Source organism: Anas acuta, chromosome 28 (genome assembly GCF_963932015.1).
Source record: "Anas acuta chromosome 28, bAnaAcu1.1, whole genome shotgun sequence".
Lineage (NCBI taxonomy): Eukaryota > Metazoa > Chordata > Aves > Anseriformes > Anatidae > Anas > Anas acuta.
This window is the reverse complement of record NC_089006.1, coordinates 3,289,223-3,314,808: the sequence shown is the minus strand read 5'-3', so window position 1 is coordinate 3,314,808 and position 25,586 is coordinate 3,289,223. Positions and strand designations below refer to the sequence as shown.

General features: G+C 43.0%; 1 protein-coding gene across 2 annotated transcripts in view; it reads left to right on the top strand.

Moving 5' to 3' along the window:
• The window catches only part of ASH1L (ASH1 like histone lysine methyltransferase), a 58,094-nt gene that overhangs the window by 2,782 nt on the left and 29,726 nt on the right, over positions 1 to 25,586 (top strand). For both annotated transcript variants that reach the window (XM_068663027.1, XM_068663026.1), the window contains exons 2-4: positions 4,868 to 5,390; positions 12,356 to 17,105; positions 21,883 to 21,984. In XM_068663027.1, coding sequence (XP_068519128.1) covers positions 4,968 to 5,390; positions 12,356 to 17,105; positions 21,883 to 21,984 — 5,275 coding nt within the window. In that variant the 5' untranslated portion in view covers positions 4,868 to 4,967. The remainder of the gene's footprint in view (positions 1 to 4,867; positions 5,391 to 12,355; positions 17,106 to 21,882; positions 21,985 to 25,586) is intronic.

The window sequence follows — 25,586 nt, the reverse complement described above, 5'->3', positions numbered from 1 at the left end:
ATTTGTCACTTCATATTAAAAACAAACAAACAAAAAAGTAATTTTATTTTTGGCAAGTTTCTCCGTTTCTGAACTTTTGTAAAATACTCACAGAAGTAATCCCAGGTCCTTGAAGTTCTGTTTCAGTGACCTCCAGTGATCTGTGTTGCTTCTTGGGGTACGTGATGTGGAGGAATATAGTTTTTTGTGGGTTTTATGACATTTTGCTCTCTTTTTGTGAAGGAACTTCTGAGTGTAGCGCCTTTCTTCAGTAGCAGAAAAGAGAATTCATGGAAGGCTTACAAGAAGGACTTGTGGGAGTCCATACAGCTATTAGAAATATTCTGGGATTTCAAATTTTTGATTCTGGCAGCTGAATTTTTTTACATGTCCACTGAAACTGAGGCAGTGGAAAGAGCCAAAAGAAAACATCTTTCAAATATAAAATCGCAATACATTTACAGCAACATAAGAGTAACAGAAATGAAGATGGCAGGGGAAAAAAAATCTCATTTATTATAACTTGGGGGGGGAGCATATCTAGGAGCTAACGGTAGAAGTCAACTCTTGGCATTTTTTCTGGAAGAGCAGGGAGTCTGAAAAACTGAAATCCTAATGGCTAACAGGCATGAAGGGCTTTGGATGTGTCAACATGGGAATAAGAAGGAATAATAGGAATTAAAACTGTCTATGAAATTAGGAAGGTCATTAATGCACACCGTTTAGTTCTAGGGACACGTGTCAAAAGGGATGTTAAAGTGCCTCCTAATGAATCCTTTGGTGAGCAGCGATTACAGGAGTGATTTGAGATCTACAGAACCTACTGGGTGAGGGCCTGGAAGTTCATTTAGGGAGCTGGGTAGGCATTTAGGGAAGTTTGTTTAGGGAGATGGGTAGGCTGGGTCTTGATCATTGTCTGGGCCATGGAGAGGTTTGATCCTAGAGAGTTCGTAATTTAGCAAACCTGGCATTAGCCTCCGATCCTATGGAAGGAAGTTGTTGGCAAATGCGGATTAGGTCTTGGAGTAGAGTGGGACGTGGCCGTTGGTTTCATCACGCTGAGGCTTTACATCAGAAACATGGGTATTGCTGTGGAGAGACCTGCAGAACGTGAGCAGTGGGAAGGGAATTGTTGAGCCGAGCTCTCGGCCTGGTGCAGAAAGCCGTGCTGCGTGGTGGTGCTGGTACTTCCTAGTCCTAGAAGTTAAGCAGCGTGGTTCAATGACAGCATGCAAGTTTAACAAATACTTGACTGTGGGCATGGGCAGTCAGGCTCCACTGCTTTAATTCCACGTGAATCTTCTTGGGCACACTGCATGGGATGTGCTGCTTTTCTTGGAAAGCCCCTGGTAGTGCAGGATGTGTAGAGATGTCCTCCAGGGGTCGGCATCATCGAAGCAGGTACTTTGGATGTCGATAGTCCGTTTTTCTGACCTGAAGAAGCCTTTAGCATAATAAAAGCCAGTCTTTGCACATTGATGGAACAAATGTGGAAAGGGAAGACACAGATAAGTACGTTATATCACACTTTTGTCTCAAAAGTACCGATTTGTCAGAGTTTGGGGGGTAAATTCATTGCAAGCTTTTATAGCTGCCTCAGAACTGTCACAGAAGCACAGAGTGGTTGGGGATGGAAGGGGCCTCCAGAGCCAGTCCTTGGTGAACCTCCGAGGTTCCTCTCTGCCATGGCTCCAACTGTGGCTGTCAGGTACAAGTCAACCAGCCCAGATGTGAAGAGTACTGCAGAAACTGTTGTTTCTTAGGAAAAGGGGAAAAAACAACAAAAAAAAGGAACACGTGCAGCGGTTATCGCTAGCCAAACAGAAAGCACGAAGGCAGGGGGACAACTCAAGACCCAAGGTCCAGCCGTGCAGACCTTGAAGACAATGACAGGAAGCTTGTACTTGACGTAGGGAAGAAAAAACATTATTGGGATTCGACGAGATGAGATCTGCTCATCGTGGTTATGAAAATGATCAAATTGGCAGCCACGTTTGCTATGAATTAGCGTAGGGTAATTGGAGAGTCTGAGAGAAGAAGATTACAGTGATCAAGGCAACACGATGATTAGGTCCGGGATTAGCATTTTTGTTTTCTGTTTAGAGAGGAATTAATGGATAAATAAAATGGCCTACCACATGTTTATGAGAGTCATCAATTTTGTGACTCTGTTTCTTGGGTAGTTGCTGATCTGGCATTGCCACGCTCTGAGGTTTTAGCCCCGCTCTCCCTTCAGCCTTTGATTGTGAACGCGGTTTGCAGCACGAGTGTCATCCTCCTTCTCCTCACAGCCTCGCTATTAAGTAAATACGGAGCCAAATGCAGCAGTGCTGTGTGGTGGTGTTCCGGTTTAATTTGGTTTCAGATTCTAAGCTAATTAATTAATGATAATTGTAAGAAAATGACTGAAGGTTTGTGGCTGTTGTGGACAATAGTTACCGGACTAGAGAAGGAAACATTTGTGTGAACATAGACGTGAGGCTTGCGTTGGCTGGTGGATTCCCTCCTTTTCTTTAATATGAATAATAAAAATTTGTGTCCTGGCTTAGAATTACCGTACTGTTGGCCAGTTTTCCTTTGTTCATCAGCATGTAGGAGAAAATCCTCTTTCCCTTGATCTGAGGTAGCCTAATGGCCTAAACGTTGGGCCTTGGCCTGGGAGCTGTCCCCAGCTTGCTTCCTAGTGCTGCTCTGTTGATTTTTCATTTTTATTTCTGGTTGTAAAATGGGGATTTTATCTAATTACCTCTGGTGTGCTGAGCAACGATACCATTTTTGTTTTTTTGGGGGATGTCCTTAGTTGAAAAGTCATAGCTGTAAAAAGAAATCCCTTTTAATAACACGGAAATAAGTCATTTTTCTCTGAGAGTGTAGCTGGTGAGGCCCAGCTTCGTGGCGATTTCCATTTTGTGTTCTGCCCCCTGTAATTCTGGCATCTGACTTCCAGCCTATGCCCGCTGCAGCCACTGTTGTCCTCCTCAGGGCCACCTTTCACACCCCTTTTCCTGTCCCCTCTGTACTTCAGTGCTCGGTGAGCCACCTCCCAGTACCAGGAGGCCCGTGGGCCATATGTAGGGTGGCTCTGGACCCATTGGTTGCGTGCCAGTGGGCTGAGCCCCCAGGAGGCCGTGTGTCCGAGGGGTCTGCCGAGCTCGCTGCGACTGTTGAAACTCATTTTGGAGCTCATTGAAACCACGGCGATCTTCTCATGGCATTGTTACAGTTCAGCCTTAATCATGTAGAAAATAGGAACAGATCGTTCTGCTTGTTTCATCGTTTCCGTGCCCAAGGCTGGGGGGTTGGAAGCAGATGATCTTGAAGGTCCCTTCTAACCCAAACCATCCCACCATTCCACAGTCGTGCTGGTTTACCTTAATCCTATAGAATATAAGAACAGAAGATCATGCTGCTTTAATTCCTGTAATGCTCTTTTCAGTACGTTGATGGCTTTTTCAGGCCTGTTCCTTATATATTTGCATCTTCAAAAACGATTAAGGTATTTAAAGATGATCTTCTTGCAACGCCCCAAAGGTAAAGAATGCCACCTGCTGGCTTGGTTCACTTTCAGCCCCTGGAGTCTCCGAAGGGAGAGCCTTTCCCCGGGGGGGTTGGTCTGGGACACCGCGTGTTATATCCACGGGCTGGGCGAGCAGGTGGACGGCGTATTGCCAGAGCAGCAGCGTGCCGTGAGGCCGCATGCGTCCTTGTGCCATCGTCGCGTTGCACCAGGCGCTCTTCCTGCCCTCATGCTCATCCAAGCCCGGGTGGCACTCGTGTCCCTTTTCTTACATTGCTCTCCAAATGTCAGGCCGTGGTGCCACGCGTGCTTTTAGCTTGGCCCATGCACACAGACCTGCGATTTGTCCCAGCCGGTAGTCATCGGTGCGCCTCGTTTGTGCCCTCTGCAGATGCTTTCTACGATGCTTCTTGTTTTCGTGGATAAAAAATGTGACGGGGTGCACGGATTTGGTTTGTTCTTTGGCAGTGGGGGAAATAGCAGCTTCTGGCTCTGTGGTGGTCTGTGTGCAAGCACAGGAGGTGGTGCTGGCACGCTGCTCGAGCAGTCTGCCAGCCAGGGACCAGGAAGCCTTGCAGTAGCAAGGTGATTAAAGTAAACTTGGCTTTAGTTCTTAGAGAATTGGAGATGAAAAAGTTCCATCAAGTGTATTATTTGTTGTAATTTATCTTATGACAAACAGGTTTATTATACATACATAACAGTGTACCAATGATAGGTAAAAGGATGGACTTCCCTGTTTTGGTACACCTGGAAGCACAAATTCGTGTGACATAATTTTTTTTCCTGTCCTCCCCTTTCCCCATCCTTCTCAGATTGTGAAAAGTCCTTAACTAATACGCAGATGCTGCAGTGTCTTTGAGAATCAGCGTGTATGTGGATTAAGCCTAACTTCCCTGGTGGCTCAGATGGTTAAACCCCCAGTGTTTCTTATTTTTGCATGCTTTATCATAGGTTTCATTGGCTGCATCTGCATCATTCCTTAGCTGCGACTAGTTCATTTCATTGGGGCGGGGTGACAATGCTAGAAGTAGCAGGGTACAGATTTAAAAAAAAAAAAAAGTTATTTCGTGATCAATATTAAAAGTCCTAAAGCCTTGATCATAATTAAAAATGCCTTGTGGGTGAATTGGAAAGTATATGATAATAGTCATCTATTTTTGTTTTTCAACTGTAATTTAAAATTGGTTTTACAGATAAATTTTATTTTGTAGTAGGTTACAGGAAGGATTGGTGTTTTTGAAACTTCAGCTGTGTGACCGCTTTTCTGGAACTTTCTGAAATCCAATTGCTTTCTAATCATTTTGAATATTTATTTCACTTCTGCTGTAAAATTGAAGTTTAATTCTGCCTTTATTTTCTTTTTTGCAGAGTGAAAGATGCTGACTGCCAGTAGTAGAACAGATCTTCTGCGGAACATATTTCTATAAATCTTCCCTAAAATTACCCGAAGGCATATATTCCGCCTGTGATGGACCCTCGGAATACTGCTATGTTAGGCTTGGGCTCTGATTCTGAAGGGTTTTCTGGGAAAAGCCCCTCTGTGGTAAACATTGGCACACTGGTAGGAAAAGGAGAAGTAGAGCTAGAAAGCTGTACCAAGGAAGAAGAAGACGGTGAGAAGAAGAATCGGGAGGGGAGCAGTGCTGACAATGGGAAGAACGAGGGTCTAACTGATGCACAGCAACAGTTTTCAGTGAAAGAAACAAACTTTTCAGAGGGAAACTTGAAACTGAAGATTGGTCTTCAAGCAAAGAGAACGAAAAAGCCTCCTAAGAACCTTGAGAATTATGTGTGCCGGCCTGCTATAAAAACCAGCATCAAGCAACCAAGAAGGGCACCAAAGAGTGGGAAGATGACAGATGAGAAGAATGAGCATTGTCCTTCAAAACAAGTGAGTAGTGTTTTTATTTATCAAGTATTTAGCAAGTTAGAGGAGATTTAAACTCTGTTTAAAAGTTTTTAGCATCTCTGCATGATCATGTTCTACTGACTGCTTTGGATGTGACCTCTGATAATGAAGTTAGAAATGGTTTGATTTAGTTCTGATTGAGATTTTGCTCTTTCACAGCTTTTCACGTTTTTTGAAGTAGTAATGAAAAATGATGTTGACTTCAGGTGAACCTGAAAAGCAACAGTGTAATTTTAAGTCTCTTGTGTTGAAGATTTTTATTTTTTCCTCTGTTTAAGTCAGACTGTGTATTTGCTGTATTTGTCTCTATAGTATTTGAATAGACTATTTGAAACTTTTCCAAATCTGAAGAGAGAGCCCTGCTTTGGGGATGTCTTGTTTTCATCATTGTCATGACACAACAAGTAACAGCAGCTATAAGAGAAAGGGGGAGCAGGAGAAATGACAAGAACTACAAATGTAGTTGCATAGATGCTAAATAAAAAGGTTCCCTAAACCGAAGATTGTTTCATTGCTCCAGCCTGCATCCTGTTCGTCACGCTGCCTGTGTGAATTCTGTCCTGGCACATCTTGTAAGGCACAGCCTACCCAAAGAAGGAAAATTCCTTTATTTTGTACTGAGATGATGTCTCTCTGACATACCCAAGCTTTTTTCTTTTGCCTGTCATGCCCATAGTTAAGTTTTCCTTCAGGAAGAGCATCTTCAAGGACAAATAATAATCGATGCCCTTACGGTCCAAGTGTGCTGTATGTTCCAGGTGATGACTCAAATGACTTTTTCCAGGTTCTCCTGTACAACTTCCTTTCCTTTTCTACATTATCAACAGAAAGGATTTTTTAGCCAGCCTACATGATACGGGAAATTGTCCAGCAGAAGCGGTACACTATGTAACGTAATACTTCGGCTGTGGCAGTCTGGAATACCCAGTCACTGATCTCTCTTTACATCCGAATTGAGGTACTTCTTGCACTTAGAACTCTCTTTTTAGGAAAGCCCTGAACCGTTAAGGATGGAAACTTCTCCACTCCATTAATTGATCATGCCCTGGGATTTTTTTTACCAGAGAGAATAGTTAATGTTGGAACTCAGAGGGTGACAACATGGATTCTTCTTCCTTGACATCTTTGTATACTGGATTTTTCTCAAAAAGATCCATCATATTTCAAATGGAAATTAGAAATTTGGCGGGTAAAATCAATTACGTAGAGTTCCTGGTCCTTTTCAGATGGATGTCACAGTAGATGATCAATGGTCCTTTCTGCCCTTTTATAAATTTCAAAACTATATTTCATGCTTTCAGTAGTACCCTTTTTTATACGATTTTATGTTATCTGTATGTTGTATCATAGATCTGGTGTCAGTTTTTCATTCCGGCAGTTCTAAGTGGAGTTACTCCTGCTACTTGTCTGGTTAATAACCTAAGTGTGTAGCATAGAGAAATGCAGGTCTGTCTCTACGATTCAAATGCTCCTTGCTTAAAATAGTTCCAAATCCCTGACTAATGATAATTCACTTCAGATACCCTACTCTCTGTAGAATCGTACCAAAGTGTTTTATAAATTCTTTAACTCTGTGTGTCCCCTGATAGAAACGATGGTTTACAGAATCCTACTCATTTCTAGCAAGTGATGAAAATTGTCTTTCTAGAAACAAATGGCAGACGTGGTTTAAAACTATTGCATGTTTTGAATATGATACCCAAGGGATTTCTTTTATCTTACTGCAGTGAAATAAAGCAAGCTTCAGCACTGAAAATTACACTTCGGAAAATTAAATTGATCCCTTAATCTTTCCTTTCTGTGGAGAGGAGGTAGGGGGAAGCAATTACGTGGCCAGCTCATGGCAAGGTGTGACGAGTTGTTGAGCTGTGAAGCCAGGCTGTCCGTACTTAAAGGAGGAATTCAGAACTTGAATGACAATTTAGCACTTGTAGCGTACTCAGTTAACCACTAAGACACAAGCAGTGCTACTCCTTAAAGCAGTAGGAAAATACTTTGCGCTTCCGTCTCTTTACCTTTACGCTTCTTTCTCAAGCTCGCTGCTGAAAGGACTCCTACAACTTGAGCAGCATCTTCAGCTGCTAACAGAGGGTTTCCCTCACTTGCAAAGAGTGGGTTAGCAGAAGTGGGTAAGCTTGTTTAGTTTGTCTTCCAGAAGTGTGTAGAGACAGAGCTAACAGACTGCTGAAAAGAACTGGGCAGAAAAGAAATGGCAAAGATTCCCAGGTGCTAAGAGGAACGGGGTTAGAAGTTACTGTCATAGCAAAGCAGTGCTGAATTTGTCTTTTCGCACCAAGTATAAAACTTGGACCTCTTTGATTCAAAAAAAAAACCATCCTGTGACCAACAGGCCTTGCTGTATGGCTAGTGCACTTTTCCTAAGCCTGAAAATGGGAGCCCCAGACATAAATACAATCTTCCACTGGTTTTAACACGAGAGGTGTCTGAACAGCTCACCTGCAGATACGGGGTGGGTACAGACAGCAGCACAGCCAGGTTGCATTACTGAAGTTTTTGAAAAGAGGAAGGCAAGAAATGATAGTAACAGCTGAAATCCTAAAATACTCGTAGTAAAGGAGTGGAGCAAGATACAACATGCCCTTTTGCTCCATCTTCTTACTCCTTTGTAAAACTGCTGAGTGCAGCGTTCTGTAGTGCCGATTTTTTTGCTGTTGGCGGCTATGATGATTCTGCAGTGATTGATTATAACCTGTTAGTTAACAATGCAAGTCTAGTAACTGTATGTCCACATAGGATACTTAAAACTTTAAATGCAGATCAGTGCAAAATTAACAGTAATAGCAATTTTATGAAAAATTATGCATTTTATAGTTGTTTGGGGTCAGTCTTTTGTTGAATAGAGTTTTAATCCAGGCGGTCATAGGTAAAGATTGCACAGGAATAAATGTTTTAGGTTTTAAAGCACAGAATGAGTTTTATCATGATGTAATCTAGAGCTTCCTAATATCTTGGTGCATCACTGAAACCTCCTAGCTGAAAGGCAGAGTAATGCAGAGCAGCTCCAGGACCTTGGCATAAGTTAACCCAGGAGGCAGCTCAGCACCAGCTGCTGGTGGGGAGACGATCAGAAAGGTGAAAGTGCACGACCTCGTGGGTTGAGTGAGGTGAAAGCAGTTCACCAGGTAAAGCAAAAGCCATGTGCCCACGGAAAGCAAACCAGGGGATTCGTTTGCTGCTTCCCATCAGCAGGCAACTGTCTGGCCATTTCCAGGAAAGCAGGGCCCAGCACAGGTTCTTGGGAAGGCAAACACCATGGCTCCAAACGTCCCTTCTTCCTGCTTTCCCCAGCTTGTGCTGTGCAGCATGCCACGTGGCACGGGTATCCCGTTGCCCAGCTGGACACCCTCCCATATCCCTGTGCCCCCCCAGTAGAGAAGTCCTTGCTCTGTAAGCGCTGTCCAGCAGTACCAAAACCATTGGTATGTTGTCAGCGCTGTTTTCATCAGAAATACAAAACGTAGCACCAGACCAGCCATTAGGAAGATGTTGTGGTTTAACCCGGTGAGTTGAGATAAAGACAGTTTATTAAGACAGGAAAATAATAACAATAATGATGATAATAGTACTACTACTAATAATATATACAAAAAAAGTGATGCACAATGCAATTGCTCACCACCCGCTGACCGATGCCCAGCCTAATCCCAAGCAGTCCGGCTGGCCCACTACAGCTAGCCCCCCCCTATATGTTATTTAGCATGACCCCAGATGGTATGGAATACCCCTCTGGGCAGTTTGGGTCAGCTGTCCTGGGTCTGTCCCCTCCCAGCTCTTGCTGCACCCCCAGCCTGCCCGTTGGCAGGACAGAGCGAGAAGCTGAGATGTCCTTGGCTTGGTGTAAGCACTGCTCTGCAACAATTAAAACATCGGGGTGTTATCAGCACTTTTCTCATCCTAATCCAAAACATAGCATTCGACCAGCTACTAGGAAGAAAATCAACTCCGTCCTAACTGAAACCAGGACAGAAGAAAATTAACTCTACCCCAGCCGAAACCAGTACAGATTTTTAATTGGAAATGCACGTAATCCAAGAATTGTACTGGACTTTCATATGGCCCGGGCTCTGCATATTGCAGCGTAGAGCTATCAGAGCAGAAGCTTGGCGTGTGTTCTTGTTTGCAGGAATGTTAGGTGAGTTACAGGGATGAAACTCCTAGGAGACGTGAGATATTTCTTTTTTTTCTGAGTGATTTGTTAGTAGTGATCGCCAAACTCCATTAAAGTTTACCTTTAAATTTTTTCCAATATAAAACTGTACTCCATCATTTCAGAAGGTGAGATAGGGCTCTTTATTCTGCGGAACCACCAGAAGAGAAAAGTGAAATGCTGTATGAGCTGCACAAAAGGCGAGCTTCCCACACCAGGGACAAAACGAAGGCATGAGACTCGCTGCGCATTTGTGGAGCTGCATGTGAACACGGCCAAACAAACCATTGAAGCTTTGAAGTGCTGTCCTCATCAAAAGCACTCTGTAATATGTTGTGGACTTCAGATTACTCCTTTCCATGCAGTGCAGCGATTGTTAGCACAATAGAAGTCATTTCATGAAGGACTGGCACCTTTTTGTCACTCGTGTTAGGATACCAGGGCTGCGCCCTGCCCCCCCAGCTCTATGTTTTGTGAGTACAAGGGTGGGTGAACTGGGGGGGAAGTTTCTGAAATGTGACGCTCCTGTGTAATTTACATAAGATTGCAGCTGCCACAGAAAAGCTGGGCTACGTGCCAAACTATTCTTTGGAGACCACAATCTTTTTGCACCACAGCTAAAAACCAGGAGCCAGTACGACTGGTGGGTTTTGTTCTGGTGCTGCAGCAGGTTTGGAGGCATCCGACCCCTACCAGTACTCGTCAGCACCCTCCCCCAAAAGGAGCACTTCGATCAGTTACATATTGCTCTGGGGATATCTCGTTTATTTTCTGGAAACACACTTAGGCTGATAGGGCGGTGGTGGTAACAGCCAGTGGAACTTAGCTTCTGGTCCATCACGGATTTTAGTGGGAGCCTAGTAAAGATCTAGGCCCTGATCAAGGCTTGACTCAGATAGATGGGGTGACCTGTTTTGTCTAGTTTTTAAATAACTTCCTTAAAAATACTTATAATTGGTATTTATAAGCACTTAGGCTATGGCTGGTGCTGGTAGAGTTGTACTGATGCTGGCTTAAACTGAGACTTGCTTGATTTCCTCAGTACAAGAGCAGTGTATTCAGATGTTTTTCTGCCATTGTTACTTTCTGAACAAAAAAAATCCTCATTATTCCTGAAGTTCATGTCTGTGCACTGCTTAAGTTTAATTTTTATCATCCTTTTACAGCAGTTACTCTTTCTTTATGATACTCCTTAGCGATAGCGATGCCTCCCCTTCACTTTAACAGAAACTTTTAATAATACAGAATTGCAAGAAAGAGCTCTGAATCTGTGCTTTTTTGTGTTTTGTTTGACCACCCTTGGAAAGGGATCCAGAGCAGTGGGAGTCCCCGTCCGTGGAGGGATTTCAGAGCAGTGGGGACATGGGACTAAGGGTCACAGTTCAGAGATGGGACTCAGCAGGCCAGGTTGATGCCTGGACCTGATGATCTTGAAGGTCTTTTCCACCCTGATCAGAAAGACTGCTTTAATCCTGCTTAGTTAAGATCTGCAGTGCTCTGCCTGCACCTGCGGTACGTCTGAGAGCCTTGGCTGCAGTAGTTGGATTCGAGGTTTGGAACCACTCTGTGGATCATGCTGACTCAGTAGCTTCCAAGTAAGTGCCAGGCAGAAAGAGGCATACCTCTGGCTCTGGCTCTGCAGAAAAGCAGTAGCTCAGTACGAGGAGTGCCTGTTTATGCACTGCAGAGGCTCTGACAGCTCAGGCAACACGTTACCCAAGCTACATCTTCACATCTCTAGAAAATAATGTGAGGCTGAATGCAGCTTGCAATCCTCTGTTAAAATCATGCTGGTGTTAGCTTGCTAAGCAAATACTTCATTCATTTCACCAAAGTTTGCTATTTATCAAATAATTTCAGAGGAATCCAGGCTATAGCTTTCTTCAGCATAATTAGATATTTGCCAACCATAGTTACAATTCTCTAAAATGTAATTAATCTAGTGCTGACTGTAATTAAGTACAGTAAATATTATACAATTGTCTTATTTTTATTGGAGAGGGATGGATAGGTATGGCATTGATGTCTTCTGCTTTACATTTAATCTTTGAGATAGTAGATCCTATAAAGTTTTCAAATTGTGTGTGCGTGTAATTATCTTGTAAGTGATGGCGGTCTTCCATTTTTAGGTCCAGGTTGGAGAGGCTGTATCCCATACATTACAAAGATGTGCTGGGACCTATATGTAAAAAGAATGTCCTTCAAAAACAACAATTAAAATATATTATTGACAGGTTCCTAATAGGATTTGTTGAGGTAGTGGATATTGCACTTTTTTTTTTTTTTTTACAGAGTAAGTTTCAAATTTGATTACTTTGCAAGCTTCGTTTACTTCACATTCTTCGCCCTCTCCCTCACCCCATACAAACAAAATAATAGTTTGAATTACTTTAGTACAATTAGCAGTCTTCTCTGGGGAGAACTTGGTACTACATTGATTGAGAGGATCATGAGACAAGATTGAGATGTTTTAATATCAGTAGGGTTTGGTAGGTTGCTTTTGGGTTGTTTGTGCTTTTTTTTTGGGGGGGGGGGGGAATTCTTATAACTAGGGAACAGATTAAATGGTTTATATTTAGAACTGGTGGTGAGTTTGTTTTCCCTTAACATTAGAAAAGCCGTAATGTGTCCACTGAAATGCAATTGCTTTAAAACTCATAGATTCAGGTTATATAGTTACCTTACCAAAAGCAAGTGTTAATAAGCTCCGCAAGACACTGTGTTACTCAGAGTCTTTGTGCTCTATTCCTAAAGAATTTCTCTTTCTATTGACTTTTAGGACCCTTCAAAGTCGTACAAGAAAGCTGGAGATGTCGCAACAGTTGAATTACATGTGGAAGAAGGTATACAAGTAGAAACAAATCCTTTATCTAAGAAAGTTTCCCCATTGCACTCTGAAATGACAGATTATATAAAGTCATCTCCTCCAACTCTTATCAGTAGCCATAATTCTGACTTAAAGGATAGAACACAAATTAATGGAGCAACAACTGTAACAGAGAAATTGGCTCAGCTTATTGCAACTTGTCCTCCTTCGAAGTCTTCCAAAACAAAGCAGAAGAAGCCCGGAAGTGGAACTGCATCTGGTTTGGTTAAAGACTCTGGGAAGAAGCTACCAGGAACCATAACTGCTAGTGGGATAGTAAACAAAGATTTGATAAAGAAATTGCCAGGATCTGGCATTGCTGTTGGATTGGTTAGCAAGGACTCAGGGAAGAAGCCATTAGGGATCGGTAGCGCAGCCATATTGGTTAACAAAGACTCTGGGAAGAAGCCACAAGGGATTGGCCCCTTAATTGGATTGGTCAACAAGGACTCTGGAAAGAGGCCGGCAGGGATCAGCACTCCAACTGGGTTAGTTAACAAGGACTCTGGGAAGAAACAGCCAGTGACCAGCTCTGCAATTGGATTAATCAACAAAGATGTTGGGAGGAAGTTTCCAGGTATCAGCACTCCAAGTGGATTGACTAATAAGGAGTCTGTAAAGAAGGCAGTAGGGATTGGCACTCCAGCTGGATTGATTAACAAGGATGCTGGGAAGAAGCTGCTGGGAATAAATAGTCCTACAGGATTGCTTAGCAAGGATTCTGGGAGAAAGATGCCAGGGAATGGCAGTACGACAGTTCTCACTAGCAAAGACTCTGGAAGAAAGACACCAGGGATTGGCAGCCCAGTGGGACCAGTTAACAAGGACTCTGGGAGGAAGATGTCAGGAATTAGCAGTCCGGTGGGATTGGTTAACAAGGACTCTGGAAAGAAGCCAACAGGAATCAGCACTCCAGTGGGTTTGGTTAACAAGGACTCTGGAACTCTGAAAGCAGACACTCTTACGCCTGCCTCAGAGCCCTTTAAGCTTCCTTGTAATTCAAACCTCGGTAGCCTCGAAAGCCATGATTCTGCAGATCTACTGAAAGAAAATGCTACCAGCAAAACATTTGAGAAGCATATTATGAGGCAAAGTAAAGAAAGTATCTTGGAAAAATTTTCAATTCAGAAAGAAATTGCTGATGTGGGCAAGGAGATGTTTAATGAAGGAATCTGTGTTCCACAGGACAGTTACTCAACTAGTGAAAAAGGGATTTATGAAGCGTCTAAGCATGAAAAACAGCCTCCAGTATATTGCACTTCACCAGACTTCCGGACAGGAGGTGCTTCAGATGTATCCACAGCAAAGTCCCCGTTTAGTGCAGTAGGAGAGGGAAATCTCCCATCACCTTCACCCACGGTGTCTGTTACAACCTTAAACAGGAACCTCTCAACAACATCTTCCCAGTTAGCATCTAACACGTTGCATTTAAGTTCCACAGCTGATCTCTTAGAAGGCATTTCAGATCAGATGGGCAAAACTCAGTTTTCGCCTGACAGTACACTTCTGAACATAAACAGAACATTGAACCATACTCTGAGCACCGATTTTAAAGGTGCTGATAAAGATCTAAATGATTCGAAAGCTTCTTATGTAGAAACTTCAAGAACTAGTCCCTCTATAGGAAAAAAACCGATTTTGGCAGCTGAAACAAGCATTCATGCTACTGTCACCCCTTCAGTAGTTAGTTTTACAAGCTTGTTCAGTAGCAAGCAGTTCCTAAAGATTGGTGCAATAGCTGCATCAGATAAATCCTGCCAAGGAGCAAAAAATCTGAGCTCTAGTCAGCAATCAAAACCTTTGAAGAAGAGAAAAGGAAGGAAACCACGATGGACTAAAGTGGTGTCAAGAAACACGTGTCGACCTCCAAAGGGTCTGGAACTAGAAAGGTCAGAGCTTTTTAAAAACATTTCATACAGTGCACTATCAAACAGTAACTTGGAGCAGGCCAAGTTCTTGAAAAACATAGGATCATCTACATTCGTGGAGCACGAATTTGTCAAACATCAGTTGCCAAAACTGAATGAGGCTAATGGGCAGTCTCTTGCACTGTTAACTGAGACTGACAAGCAGACTCAAAAGTTCTACAGCACTCACAAACAACCCTCAAGTTTGTGTATGTCGGATGATTTCTTACCTGACATGTATAAACCCAAAAGAGGAAGACCCAAATCAAAGGAGATGCCAGAGCTGGAAGGTCCCCCCAAAAGAACTCTAAAGATCCCAGCATCAAAAGTATTTTCAGTACAGTCAAAGGAAGAGCAAGAACCTCCCATTTTGCAGCCTGAAGTAGAAATTCCTTCCCTAAAACAGAGTTTATCAGGACAAGCTTTTCCTAAAAAGAGAGGGAGACCTAAAAGACAGATCAGGTCATCGATTAAAATGAAGCCGCCTATTCTTTCTGTGGCGCCTTTTGTTGGATCAGAGAGTTCAAACAAGATAGAGTCTGAAAGTGATCAACATCGAAGTGGGGATTTTTTTGAGAGAAAGGACCAGCTCCGAGGGCCAGAAGAAGTCCAAAAACCTAATATTTGTAGCATGACTGATTTGGAAGTAGACTCAGACAGAAAAGTTGCCAAGAGAAACAATGGACAGTTAATGAAAACAATTATTCGAAAAATAAATAAAATGAAAACTTTGAAGCGAAAGAAACTTTTGAATCAGATTCTCTCTAGTACAGTGGAACCAAATAACAAAGGGAAAGTGCAATCTAAACTCCACAATACGGTGTCAACTCTTGCTGCCACTTTTGGTTCAAAATTAGGCCAGCAAATAAATGTCAGCAAGAAAGGAACAATTTATATAGGAAAAAGGAGAGGAAGGAAACCTAAAGCTGTCCTGAATGGTATTTTAACTAGCAATTCTGCCGGCTTGACAGTTCTTGAGAAGTCTGCCCAGCAAACTCCTGGGACATCATTTGGACAAGTACTTCCCCACTTGCTGCCTTCAGCAGCCAGTAGTTCTGAGATTCTTCCATCTCCCGTTTGTTCTCAGTCTTCTGCTGTGAGCGGGGGACAGAGCCCCGTCAGCAGCGACGCCGGATTCATCGAGCCCAGCTCTGTGCCGTATTTACATATCCACTCCAGACAAGGAAGTGTTGTTCAGACACTTGCGATGAAGAAAGCTGCTAAGGGAAGGAGGAGATTATCTCCACCTACGCTGTTGCCAAACTCTCCTTCTCACTTGAGTGAGCTGACATCCCTGAAAGAAGCTACTCCTTCCCCAGTGAGCGAGTCTCACAGCGACGAGACGATACCCAGTGACAGCGGGATAGGAACAGATAATAACAGTACTTCGGATCGAGCGGAGAAGTTTTGTGGGCAAAAAAAGAAAAGGCATTCATTTGATCATGTTTCCCTTATTACGCCTGAAACTTCCACGGTTTTAAGCAATCTCAAAGAGAAGCATAAACACAAATGCAAGCGCCGAAGTCACGATTACCTTAGCTACGACAAAATGAAGAGGCAGAAGCGAAAAAGGAAAAAGAAGTATCCTCAACTCCGAGGCAGGCAGGACCCAGATTTTCTAGCTGAATTAGAAGAATTAATAAGTCGATTAAGTGAAATTAGAATAACCCACAGAAGTCACCATTTTATACCCCGAGACTTACTGCCTACCATTTTTAGGATAAATTTCAATAGTTTCTATACTCATCCTACTTTTCCTTTAGATCCGTTGCACTACATTAGAAAACCTGACTTAAAGAAAAAGAGAGGCAGGCCTCCAAAAATGCGGGAGGCTATGGCAGAAATGCCTTTTATGCATAGTCTCAGCTTTCCTCTCTCCAGTACCGGGTTCTATCCCTCTTATGGCATGCCTTATTCTCCATCTCCCCTTGCAGCTGCTCCCATAGGTTTAGGTTATTATGGAAGGTACCCTCCAACCCTTTATCCTCCTCCACCTTCCCCATCTTTCACTACCCCACTGCCACCACCTTCCTACATGCATACAGGCCATTTGCTTCTCAATCCCACCAAATATCACAAGAAGAAGCATAAACTTTTACGCCAGGAGGCTTTCCTCACAACGAGTAGGACTCCGCTCTTGTCAATGAGCACCTACCCCAGCGTGCCACCTGAAATGGCTTATGGCTGGATGCTTGAACATAAGCATAGACATCGCCACAAACACAGAGAACATCGTACTTCTGAACAGCCACAGGTTTCCATGGACACTATAACAGCTAACAGCTCTTCGAGAACTGTTCTGGAGTCCTTGAAGCGCTACAGATTTGGGAAAGAGGCTGTTGGTGAGAGGTACAAACACAAGGAGAAACACAGGTGTCATATGTCTTGTCCACACCTGTCACCTTCAAAGGGTTTGCTAAGCAGAGATGAACAATGGGTCAGGAGAGAGCCTTCGGAGACTAATTCGTTAGCACTGGGATTGCAGACACCGTTACAGATAGACTGCTCGGAAAATTCCCCAGGTCTGTCCCTGGGGGGATTTACTCCCAGCTCGGAGCCAGCCAGCAATGATGAGCACACAAATCTTTTCACAAGTGCAATAGGCAGCTGCAGAGTCACGAACTCTACCAGCACCAATGGACGTAAAAAATTAACTGACAGCCCTGGACTCTTCAGTGCACAAGACACCTCGCTAAATCGACCTCTTAGAAAGGAACCATTGCCTTCTATTGAAAAGGCACTGCAGCCTCTGTCAGGTAAGGGAGCTCTAATTGTATCATTTCGTACGAGCCTTGCTGTTTTATGTTCTAGCGAACATGCACTAGTAAAGGCAAGCAAGTATAGCTTTGGCTTTGTGGCAATTTTTCTGTGTTGAATTTCGGTATTACTAGCACTTTTGTTGAGAATTTCTACTATTAAAGTTCTGCATATCTTTGGTACAGACTTCTGGGACTGTGTAAGTACCTCCTCCCACCAGATCTGTCTTGCTTTGTTATAGCAGTATATAAAGTTTTGCTAAGGATGCGTTCTCATGAAAAGTCTTTTTGTTTGTTTTTTTTCCCTCACAATTTTAACTATCTAAATTTTCTCAAGGTTGCTGATACTGTAAAAGTCTTTTTTCTGCTTATTTTGAAGTTTGGTTGATTGGTTTTAGACTAGTTATTAGTACTACTATTGCAAAGGACTACTCTATTAAAGAAAACATTTCATATTTCTTTTATGACTCCATTTTAGGTATTTTGATAATTTTTACTGCAGTGTAGCTTTGAATCCCTGACTTGAGGCCTCTAGCAGTACCTTACAACAGTTGCTGAATGATTCTGGGAATGCCGAAGACCAAACTTTGTAGTGAGTGCTTTATTAATAGCTGGGAAACTCATCTTACGTAGCCTCAAACAAAAGTGGAACGGAACTAGCTGAGGCTGTATACACAGAAAACTGCAATGACAGTATCAAAAGATTGCTGTTCAAAGGAAGGGCCTGGTCTCTGAAGCTATGAACTTTGTCATTTACACGACAGTAAGAACAGAATATGTAATATGAAGTTTGGGACTGGAACAAAGTATATTATACCTCAGTTTCCCTACTGGCTTCATGTTGTCACTTCATGCTGTACTTCATTATTACAGATGTTGGCGGGAGTAATTTCCACATTTTACCCACTTCTGTCTTAATTGCCATGGAGATTTTAGTGAGAGCACATAACAAAGATAATATGCAGAAGACAAAAGTGTGGCTTGTGCTTTTATTTGCTTGCTTCTGTTGCATAGAAGAAGCCTGATGTTTTCTCCTCCCTTGCCCTAATCCTTGTCTACACTCTCCATGGTAAATTTAAATCATTTACCTAAAACCACTTGTGACTAATACTTCACAGACCAAGAGCTAAGGAAACAGCTAACTGTCAATAAGGAATACTAACTCTGTGCATTCCTTACTTTCATCTTCCTCCTTTTCTTGTAACGCCCCCATTCTGATGCCTCCTGCCACCTCCGTGCTCTCACTACAGTGCCTTGCATGGATGAAGGTTTTATTTTGCCTTTGGCTTTGGCTTTTTTGGTTGTTTGGTTCACTTCATTGTTTTAAGGGCAGTTGGAAGTGGCTGGATTATTTTACAAGTTGTCCATTCATCCAAGAAGCATAACTTTTGATAATATATTAAAATAGTGTGTATCTAAACAGTTTTTGGGTGGTTTTTTTGTTTGTTTGTTTTTGAAAACATGCATTTGTTTTATGGTCCAGTATGAGGAAAGTAAAGTACATTGCATAAAATGTAGTTAGAAAAACATAAATTTTATGTTTTTCATATCTCTGCTTTATTATTAAAACTACTTGTGGGGAGAGTGTCAGGAGAAAGTGGTAAAGCTGTAAGATTGCTTCTCCTGCTGCAGTGGAAAGACAAATTCAAAGTGCTAGGTCACTGAAGGGTTAAATTTGTCTCTGAGGATTGAAGAATTAGTTGTGGTAGCTTGTGCAGTTCAGGGAATTTCCTGAGGAATTCCATTACAGTGAATGATCTGACTTGGGTTTTTATGAGGAACAGCCTAATTAAAGGAAAAAGCAGAGATGCTTTAAGCTGAAACCTGCTAGTGAAGGCTCTGAATCACTCTCCCTCTTGGAGTGTTTAATTGGTTCATCAGATGCAGTGTATCACTTCCAGTGCGTGTATTTCCCGCAATTGCAACCAGCTGTTTTATTGTGAGACCAGCCTTCAGCTCAGCATTCATCTCATTCACAAGGAGCTCCCAGTGCCCCGCATCACGTATGTGCAGTACATCAGAGGACTTAAGACTGCATCTAGAAAAAAGCTGCGTGTTAAGGGCCTCTATTTTTGTTTAGATCGATGTCAAGTAGCAGAGTTGTTTGGTTTTTTATCTCTACTGCTGACTTGTGATTCTGAAGCTATTACCATGAAAGATATTTTTGTGTACTTCATAAAATAGCATAGATAGAGAAAAAGAATGAGGTACAGCAAAGATTTTTTTTTATTTATTAAACCAGATGCAGTTAAGGTGCATGGTGGGGGGAACGCTGAATCAGAGCTGTTAAAAAGAGAAGTCCAAGACCAGCATTGGGCAGTGCTTCCTAAAATTGTCCTGTATGATCCGTAGGGGACATTCATGATAGTTTATTTCAGAAATACCCACCTGAAAAATACCCTTCCTTCCCATAGATTTTTGAACCGACAGATGCTGTGATTTCAGCTGATGCTAGCCGGTCTCTGGTTGCTTGTCTCAGAGTTGTAATCCAAATGCGGATGTTTTGGGGAAGGGATGCTAGCGAGTGTTGGTATCTCACAGGAGATGGAGTTTAGAGATGTTTACATGCTGGAGATGTGTTGTTTAAAACAGGCAGCTCACGCTCCGACACGAAGGCCCCTAGGCTGTAACTTTTTGTCTTTAAATGGTGAAATAGGCGGTAGCTCTGCTGTTGCCGCCCGTGGCAGCGTCCTCGCCTGCTGCCTTGGCTCTGGTGAGAGCAGCTGGGAGTGTGTCCCAAAAAGGGTATGGAAGCACAGCGGGTGACGGGCTTGGTCTCGTGTCCACGGGGCAAAACTGCTTTGCGTTGTACACGAGCAGCGTAACAGCGCCTGCTCCGATCAGGGGTCCTGCAAAAAAAAAAAAAGCAGGGATTTATTCTTAAACCGTGGAGCAAGGATGTAGAGAAGCGAGTATCGTGGGCTCCTTCGTTGTGTCGTGTTCCCTTCCTGGCATGCTTTTGTTAGCCAGCTGCCAAAGTCGAACCAGAGTCGCCACGGGAGAGCCCGGGCTGGGGGCTGTGCGGAGGAGCAGGGCAGTGGTGGGCACCTTGCCCCTCTCAGCCGGGGCTCGCAGCGGTGTGCCAGCGCGGGCGGCTCCGTGCCTGGAGTGGTTCGGGACGAGCCCGTGGCAGAGCGGCCGCGGTGGGCTCACAATTCCTGGAAGGAAAGGGAGAACCAAAACAAGGCGGCCCGCGGGGAGCCGCTCAAACGCGAGGGCGGGCCTGGGGCCCGCAGGCCGAGGGAAGCCCGCGTTTCCAAGCGAGGCCTCTCCGCGTTTCAGCCACCGCGGGGCCGCTGCCGGTACCGGGTTTCCACCCGAGCACCGGGGCCGAGGCGCAGCTCGGGGCCGGGCCGCGGGCAGCGGCGCCCCCTGCCGCGGCTGGGCTGGGCCGGGCCGGGCCGCCTCGGGCCTGCAGGGAGAGGCCTCAGGGAGCGAGAGCGAGCGGCCCCCGGGGCCCTCTCGCTTTTCTTCTGCCCTAGGACAGCCATATAACCTCCTCCTGCTTAGAGCATGTAGTCTTCTCCTTCCTTTTTTTTTTTTTTCTCCCTCTTTTTCTGATCTTTTTTTTCTCTCTGCTTCCTGCTTTGCCTCTTTTCCCTCTCTGCTTTGCCTCTTCCTCTCTTTTCTCCTTAACCCCCCTTGTTTTCCTGAGGTCCCAGGACATCTGTTTTAATCTGTGCAGCATGAAATCAATGTCTCTTACAGTTCTTTACTAGAAAAATTGATTCTGGAGTAAGGAAACTATCGTTCTTTCTAAGATTAAGCAACTGCATGTAGTCTCCCTGCAGAGTCCCAGTACACCTTCTTTCTGCCTGCATGTTGTAGAAACAGACTGTAGAGAAGCCACCTCAGGAGCCCCTCAGCACCATCTCTACATCAGGATGCCATACAGGAAAACCTGAAAATCTTCACAGGAAGATTTCTGGTTTGCAGCTCAGGACAATGTCCAGCAGCCTTGCAATCATGCCCTTGCTGAGAAGAATTCCTGAGAAATTAAATCTGATTCTTCTGCCTTGTCAAGAATTTAGAATAATTGGAACAGCGGTATTGTTTACTTCCTGTCTCAATGGAACATTTCTTAGTTGTTACACCACGAGCTAATAATACACATCATAAAAGTTCTGGACTCCTCAGTACCACAAATACATGGACATACTGCAGTGAGCCCGGTGAAAAGCCAAAGGCGGCTGAGGGATTGGAAATTCCGTCATAGTGAGGCTGAGAGAGCTGGGATTGTTCAGCCTGTAGCAGAAAGGGAGATCCTATCTATGCTGCCTGTACCTGATGGCAGGGGTTAAAGAAAATGGAGCCAAACTCAGTGCTGCCTAGTGAGAGGACAAGGGGCAGTGGGCGCAAACTCAAGTAAAGGAAATGCTGTTCATACAGAAGAAAAAAATGTGCCATTATACAGGTGATTGAACCTCTGTCTCAGGTTGCCTAGGAAGGTTGTGGAGTCTCCATCCCTGGACATGGTGGTTGTTTTTTCCTTTTTTTTTTTTTTTCTTTTTACATAAAAGCCAATACTCAGATGCCAAGTGATTCTTCCATATGGCTTGTTTATTGTCCTTTCTATGCCTTGGGTCTGTAAGAAATTCTGCTATGATGGTTCAGTCCCATCCTTCTGTAGGTACATGTATGATAGCAAGCATTCTTAAAGCTAAAAAGCAGTAATATTAGTTTGAATATTTAACATCTACAGTGGGTTTTATTATCACTGCCAGACTGAAGTGAGGTGTTTTTTTTGTGCTTTTGTCTTCCCTGATCTGCTTTTCAGGCACTCTGCCAACACAGGACAAACCTTCCCAGAGGCAGTCAGAGAGCACAAATTGCAGCCCTTCCAGAAAGAGATCAACATCTGAGAGCACATCTTCTACAGGCAAGTAATATTTGCTGATCTTGTTTTGGGGACCAGTGCAATACTAAGACCTATACTGCTATAGGCAGCTAAGACAACATTGTTATGAGAATTTTACAGCAGCAGTATTTTCATGGAGATGCTGAGTTTTTCCGCTTAGAGTTTAGGATACAAGTGCTTCAGGTTGGACTGTAGCTGGTATATATGGACTGAGCTGGTATATATGGAAGCAGCAGCATAGCTATGGAGTTTAGTTCCTCACCATGTTAAATTAGTCTTCATGAAGCTTGAGTCTTTAATTGCTAGTAAGACCTGTGACGCTACAGTTAATCAATGAATTAGATGAATAAATTCCTCTGTAGGGAAGAGCTTGGCTTCTGGGCTGCTCCAAAGGTAGATAACGGGTAGATAACTATTAGGATCAAGAAGGGGTATGCTGATGTGTTGTCTTTGTCGTATGTGAGAATCTTGCTAAGATGATGGAGGATGACAAGCAGCTCGTCCATCCTAGTCAACCCCAATTGTATAGTTGTGAATGAACCTAGGCAGGTCAAAAATCACAACAGGAGAGAGTCTGAAGTACTGAAAGGGCTGGAAACTCCTCATCAGTTCTGTCAAACAAGAACTTCTGCACAAATGTATTGTGAAGTTGAGCAAATGTATGCTGGCGAGATGTCAATGGAGTTGGCTTTGTCAGCCATGGGGTGACATGCTACACAGGTTGCTGCTTGAAGTCAAAATTCGTTCACTTGACAAAGAAGGGAAAGCCTATATTTGTGTACCAATTTGCTAATTTTGGGAAGTACAGCTTAAAAATAAGCTCAGAAAAGACGGGTAATAAAAACATACAGATAAACACTGAGAAGCTCAGCAGAGGCTTAAAATTTGAAGGGAGATAAAGATAGCATATCATAGAAAGAGGAATAGGGAGAGGGATGAGTCAGTAATCTAATAAACAAACCAATATACTAATGCAAAAAAGGTTGGAAAATAAATAGGATTAGATAGAAATGGTTGAAGGCTAGTTAAAAGATTGAGTAACCGGCACAATGAACACTTAGTGGGGTAGTTCACTACAAAGGTATTCACACTGAATAATGTAACCTTTGTAGAAAGGCTAGGCAAGGAAGAAAGCAAAGGGCTTTTCACCTCCTTATATCCCAAATGGAAGGGAGGTTTTAGAGCCACAGAAGATAACTCGAGTGATACTTAGTGGTAGGAAAGCTTGTGGGCACTATCATCATAATCTACCACAGCCCGTTGGACCTAGAAGATGAAGCATGAAAGGCATATTTGGCACAATCTGCAGCATCTTTCAAAGAGCCTTTGCAGCAGTAAGAAACTGGTGTGACGTTCATGGGGAGGGGAATCCAGCAAGATAAAAACTTACGAGCAAAGCATGGAGGATAGTTTTTTTTCAACCATAAAACAGGAAAAGCAATGGGAAGAGAGATTCTTCTAGATTTGATTGTGATCATTAGGGGGGAACAAACTGAAAATGTCAATGTGAAATACAATATGAATGAAAGATGCACAAAAAAAATATCCTTAGGAAGCAGTTGGATAGTAAACAGTAAAATAAAAACAGTGGATTTCATGAAGGAATCAGTGAGTTCAGGTCATGTAGGTATGATTTCTTAGAAGGCAAATTTAATGGAAAAGAGCGCTAAAGGTAGGGTCACACCACTAAGAAGTGTCATTCGGGACATGAACTGGAGATGATGGATGAGAAGAAGCATGTGACAAGACTAGCTTGGCAGAATCATGACCATTTAGTCATCTCAAACACAAGCACAAAGGCATGTAGAAAGTTAAAAGTTCCTGGTTTGAAATGTAGGACAGTTTACTAAAGCTAATTATAAAAGAACAGCACAAACGTGTGAGGACAAAAATCAGAAAAAACAAGAACTAAAATGAGATAAAAGTAACAAGGGACATAAAGGTGGAAGAATCCTTCCTGTGAGTACATGTTAACTAGAAGAAATGCAGGGAATAGCATTGTTCTTGATGTTTAGCAAAGGGGGAAGGCTTTCCTCAAGTGATGCTAAGAATCACAGTGTGTCTGAAGTACATGTAATATGGTGCATTTTTTGCTTCAGTTCCCGTTAGAAAGGGCATTAAGATCTAGGCATCAAGTTCCATTCTAGTCTGGTTTCTTGTTATTCTTGTGGTAGATAAACTGCTACTTAAGCTGGCACATTTTAAGATGAAGAATGCATTTCTATGTTAGCTGCTGTTATATAACATCACACCTTTCTCTTGCTCGTGCACCGTACTGCACTTAAAATTGCAAATTGACAGTTAATATTGTGGAAGAGCAATACTTGTCCTCTCCTTGATTTTCAGTCTAATCGTGTCTTTGACGTGCAGTCAGCTTTTTACTGTAACTGTCTGTTGCTGCTTTCTATTCACAGTTAACTTTCTTTTAAAGAAAAGGTCTTACGTTTCAGTGGGCTGGGTGACAGACAAACGTGCACGTTTGTGTGAGTGGAAAAGCTGTGGGTCATTGCACGTAGTGTATGTGTACAGATTATCCAGCAATAGTTTTGGAGCACTATTTCATCTAGTCCTTAAATGATAGATTGGTGAGCTGCAGAAAAAGTAAATTGTATCAACGTATAAATTACTTTAGTAACATCACAGTAATTTGCTGGATTAATAGGACAGCCGTTAAGTCAGAGTGTGCCCAGTTATCTGTTAACAGCATGAAGTGACTTGTAGTGTACTCAGCAGTCATTCTGCAAGGCACTTATGAGATTTGAGCCTTTTTTTGTAGGGAGGCAAGACTCGTGCAGTCACACTGGGAGTGAGTATGTAGACGTTGCTCTGTTGGACTTTCACAGCTACAAAACTGTTGAATCCCTTGACCAAATTGTCACAGGGAAGGAGATCTGAAAATGTTCTTTTCCTGTGTATTCCCGGGAAGCTGTCAGCCATGTAGTAAAAAGAGACCCTGTTTGCAGTCCCACTGCCACTGAGGAAAATACAATGTAAGCTTACGTGCTTGTGGGACACAAAAAATCCTTAACTCTGACCAATTTTATATGGAATCCCAGTTGCAGAAAAGCTTCTGTTAGAATTCAGACATTCTTAGACAGTGAAGTTGATTGCAAATTTGTAGGAAACATCCTTAGGATATGTACTTACAGAACTACTTATTACAATTTCCATATGTAAAGAATGTGGCAAAACTGCTATTTCCTCCTCCCTTTAAACAAACATTGTCGCAGATGCTTTCTTCAGCATATGCTAAAGAAAATATTCTACAGTGAAGAAGTGTTCTCTTTCTCTGTCTTGTTACATTTGTTTTACTCGCTCAATTAAAAGGAGCAACAGCAAACTGTAAGGCTGTGTATAGGCAGGTGTTAAAAGTTCAGGCATTTCTTGTGCAGGAGGGCACAGGAATAAAACTGAGTCACAGGTTTTTTCAGCTTCAAAGACACTGAAGTGATGCTGGTAAAGACCAGGCTTTGTTACCTTTTTATGCAGATCTGGCTGCATGTGGGATGTCAGTGCATTTGTCAGAGAGAGCTGCTTTGCAGCCAAGCAAGCGTGCGTGACCAGTGCTTGCAGCTGTTTTGGGGTTTGTGGTTCAGTTGTCTGATCCTTTTGGATCAGTTTCC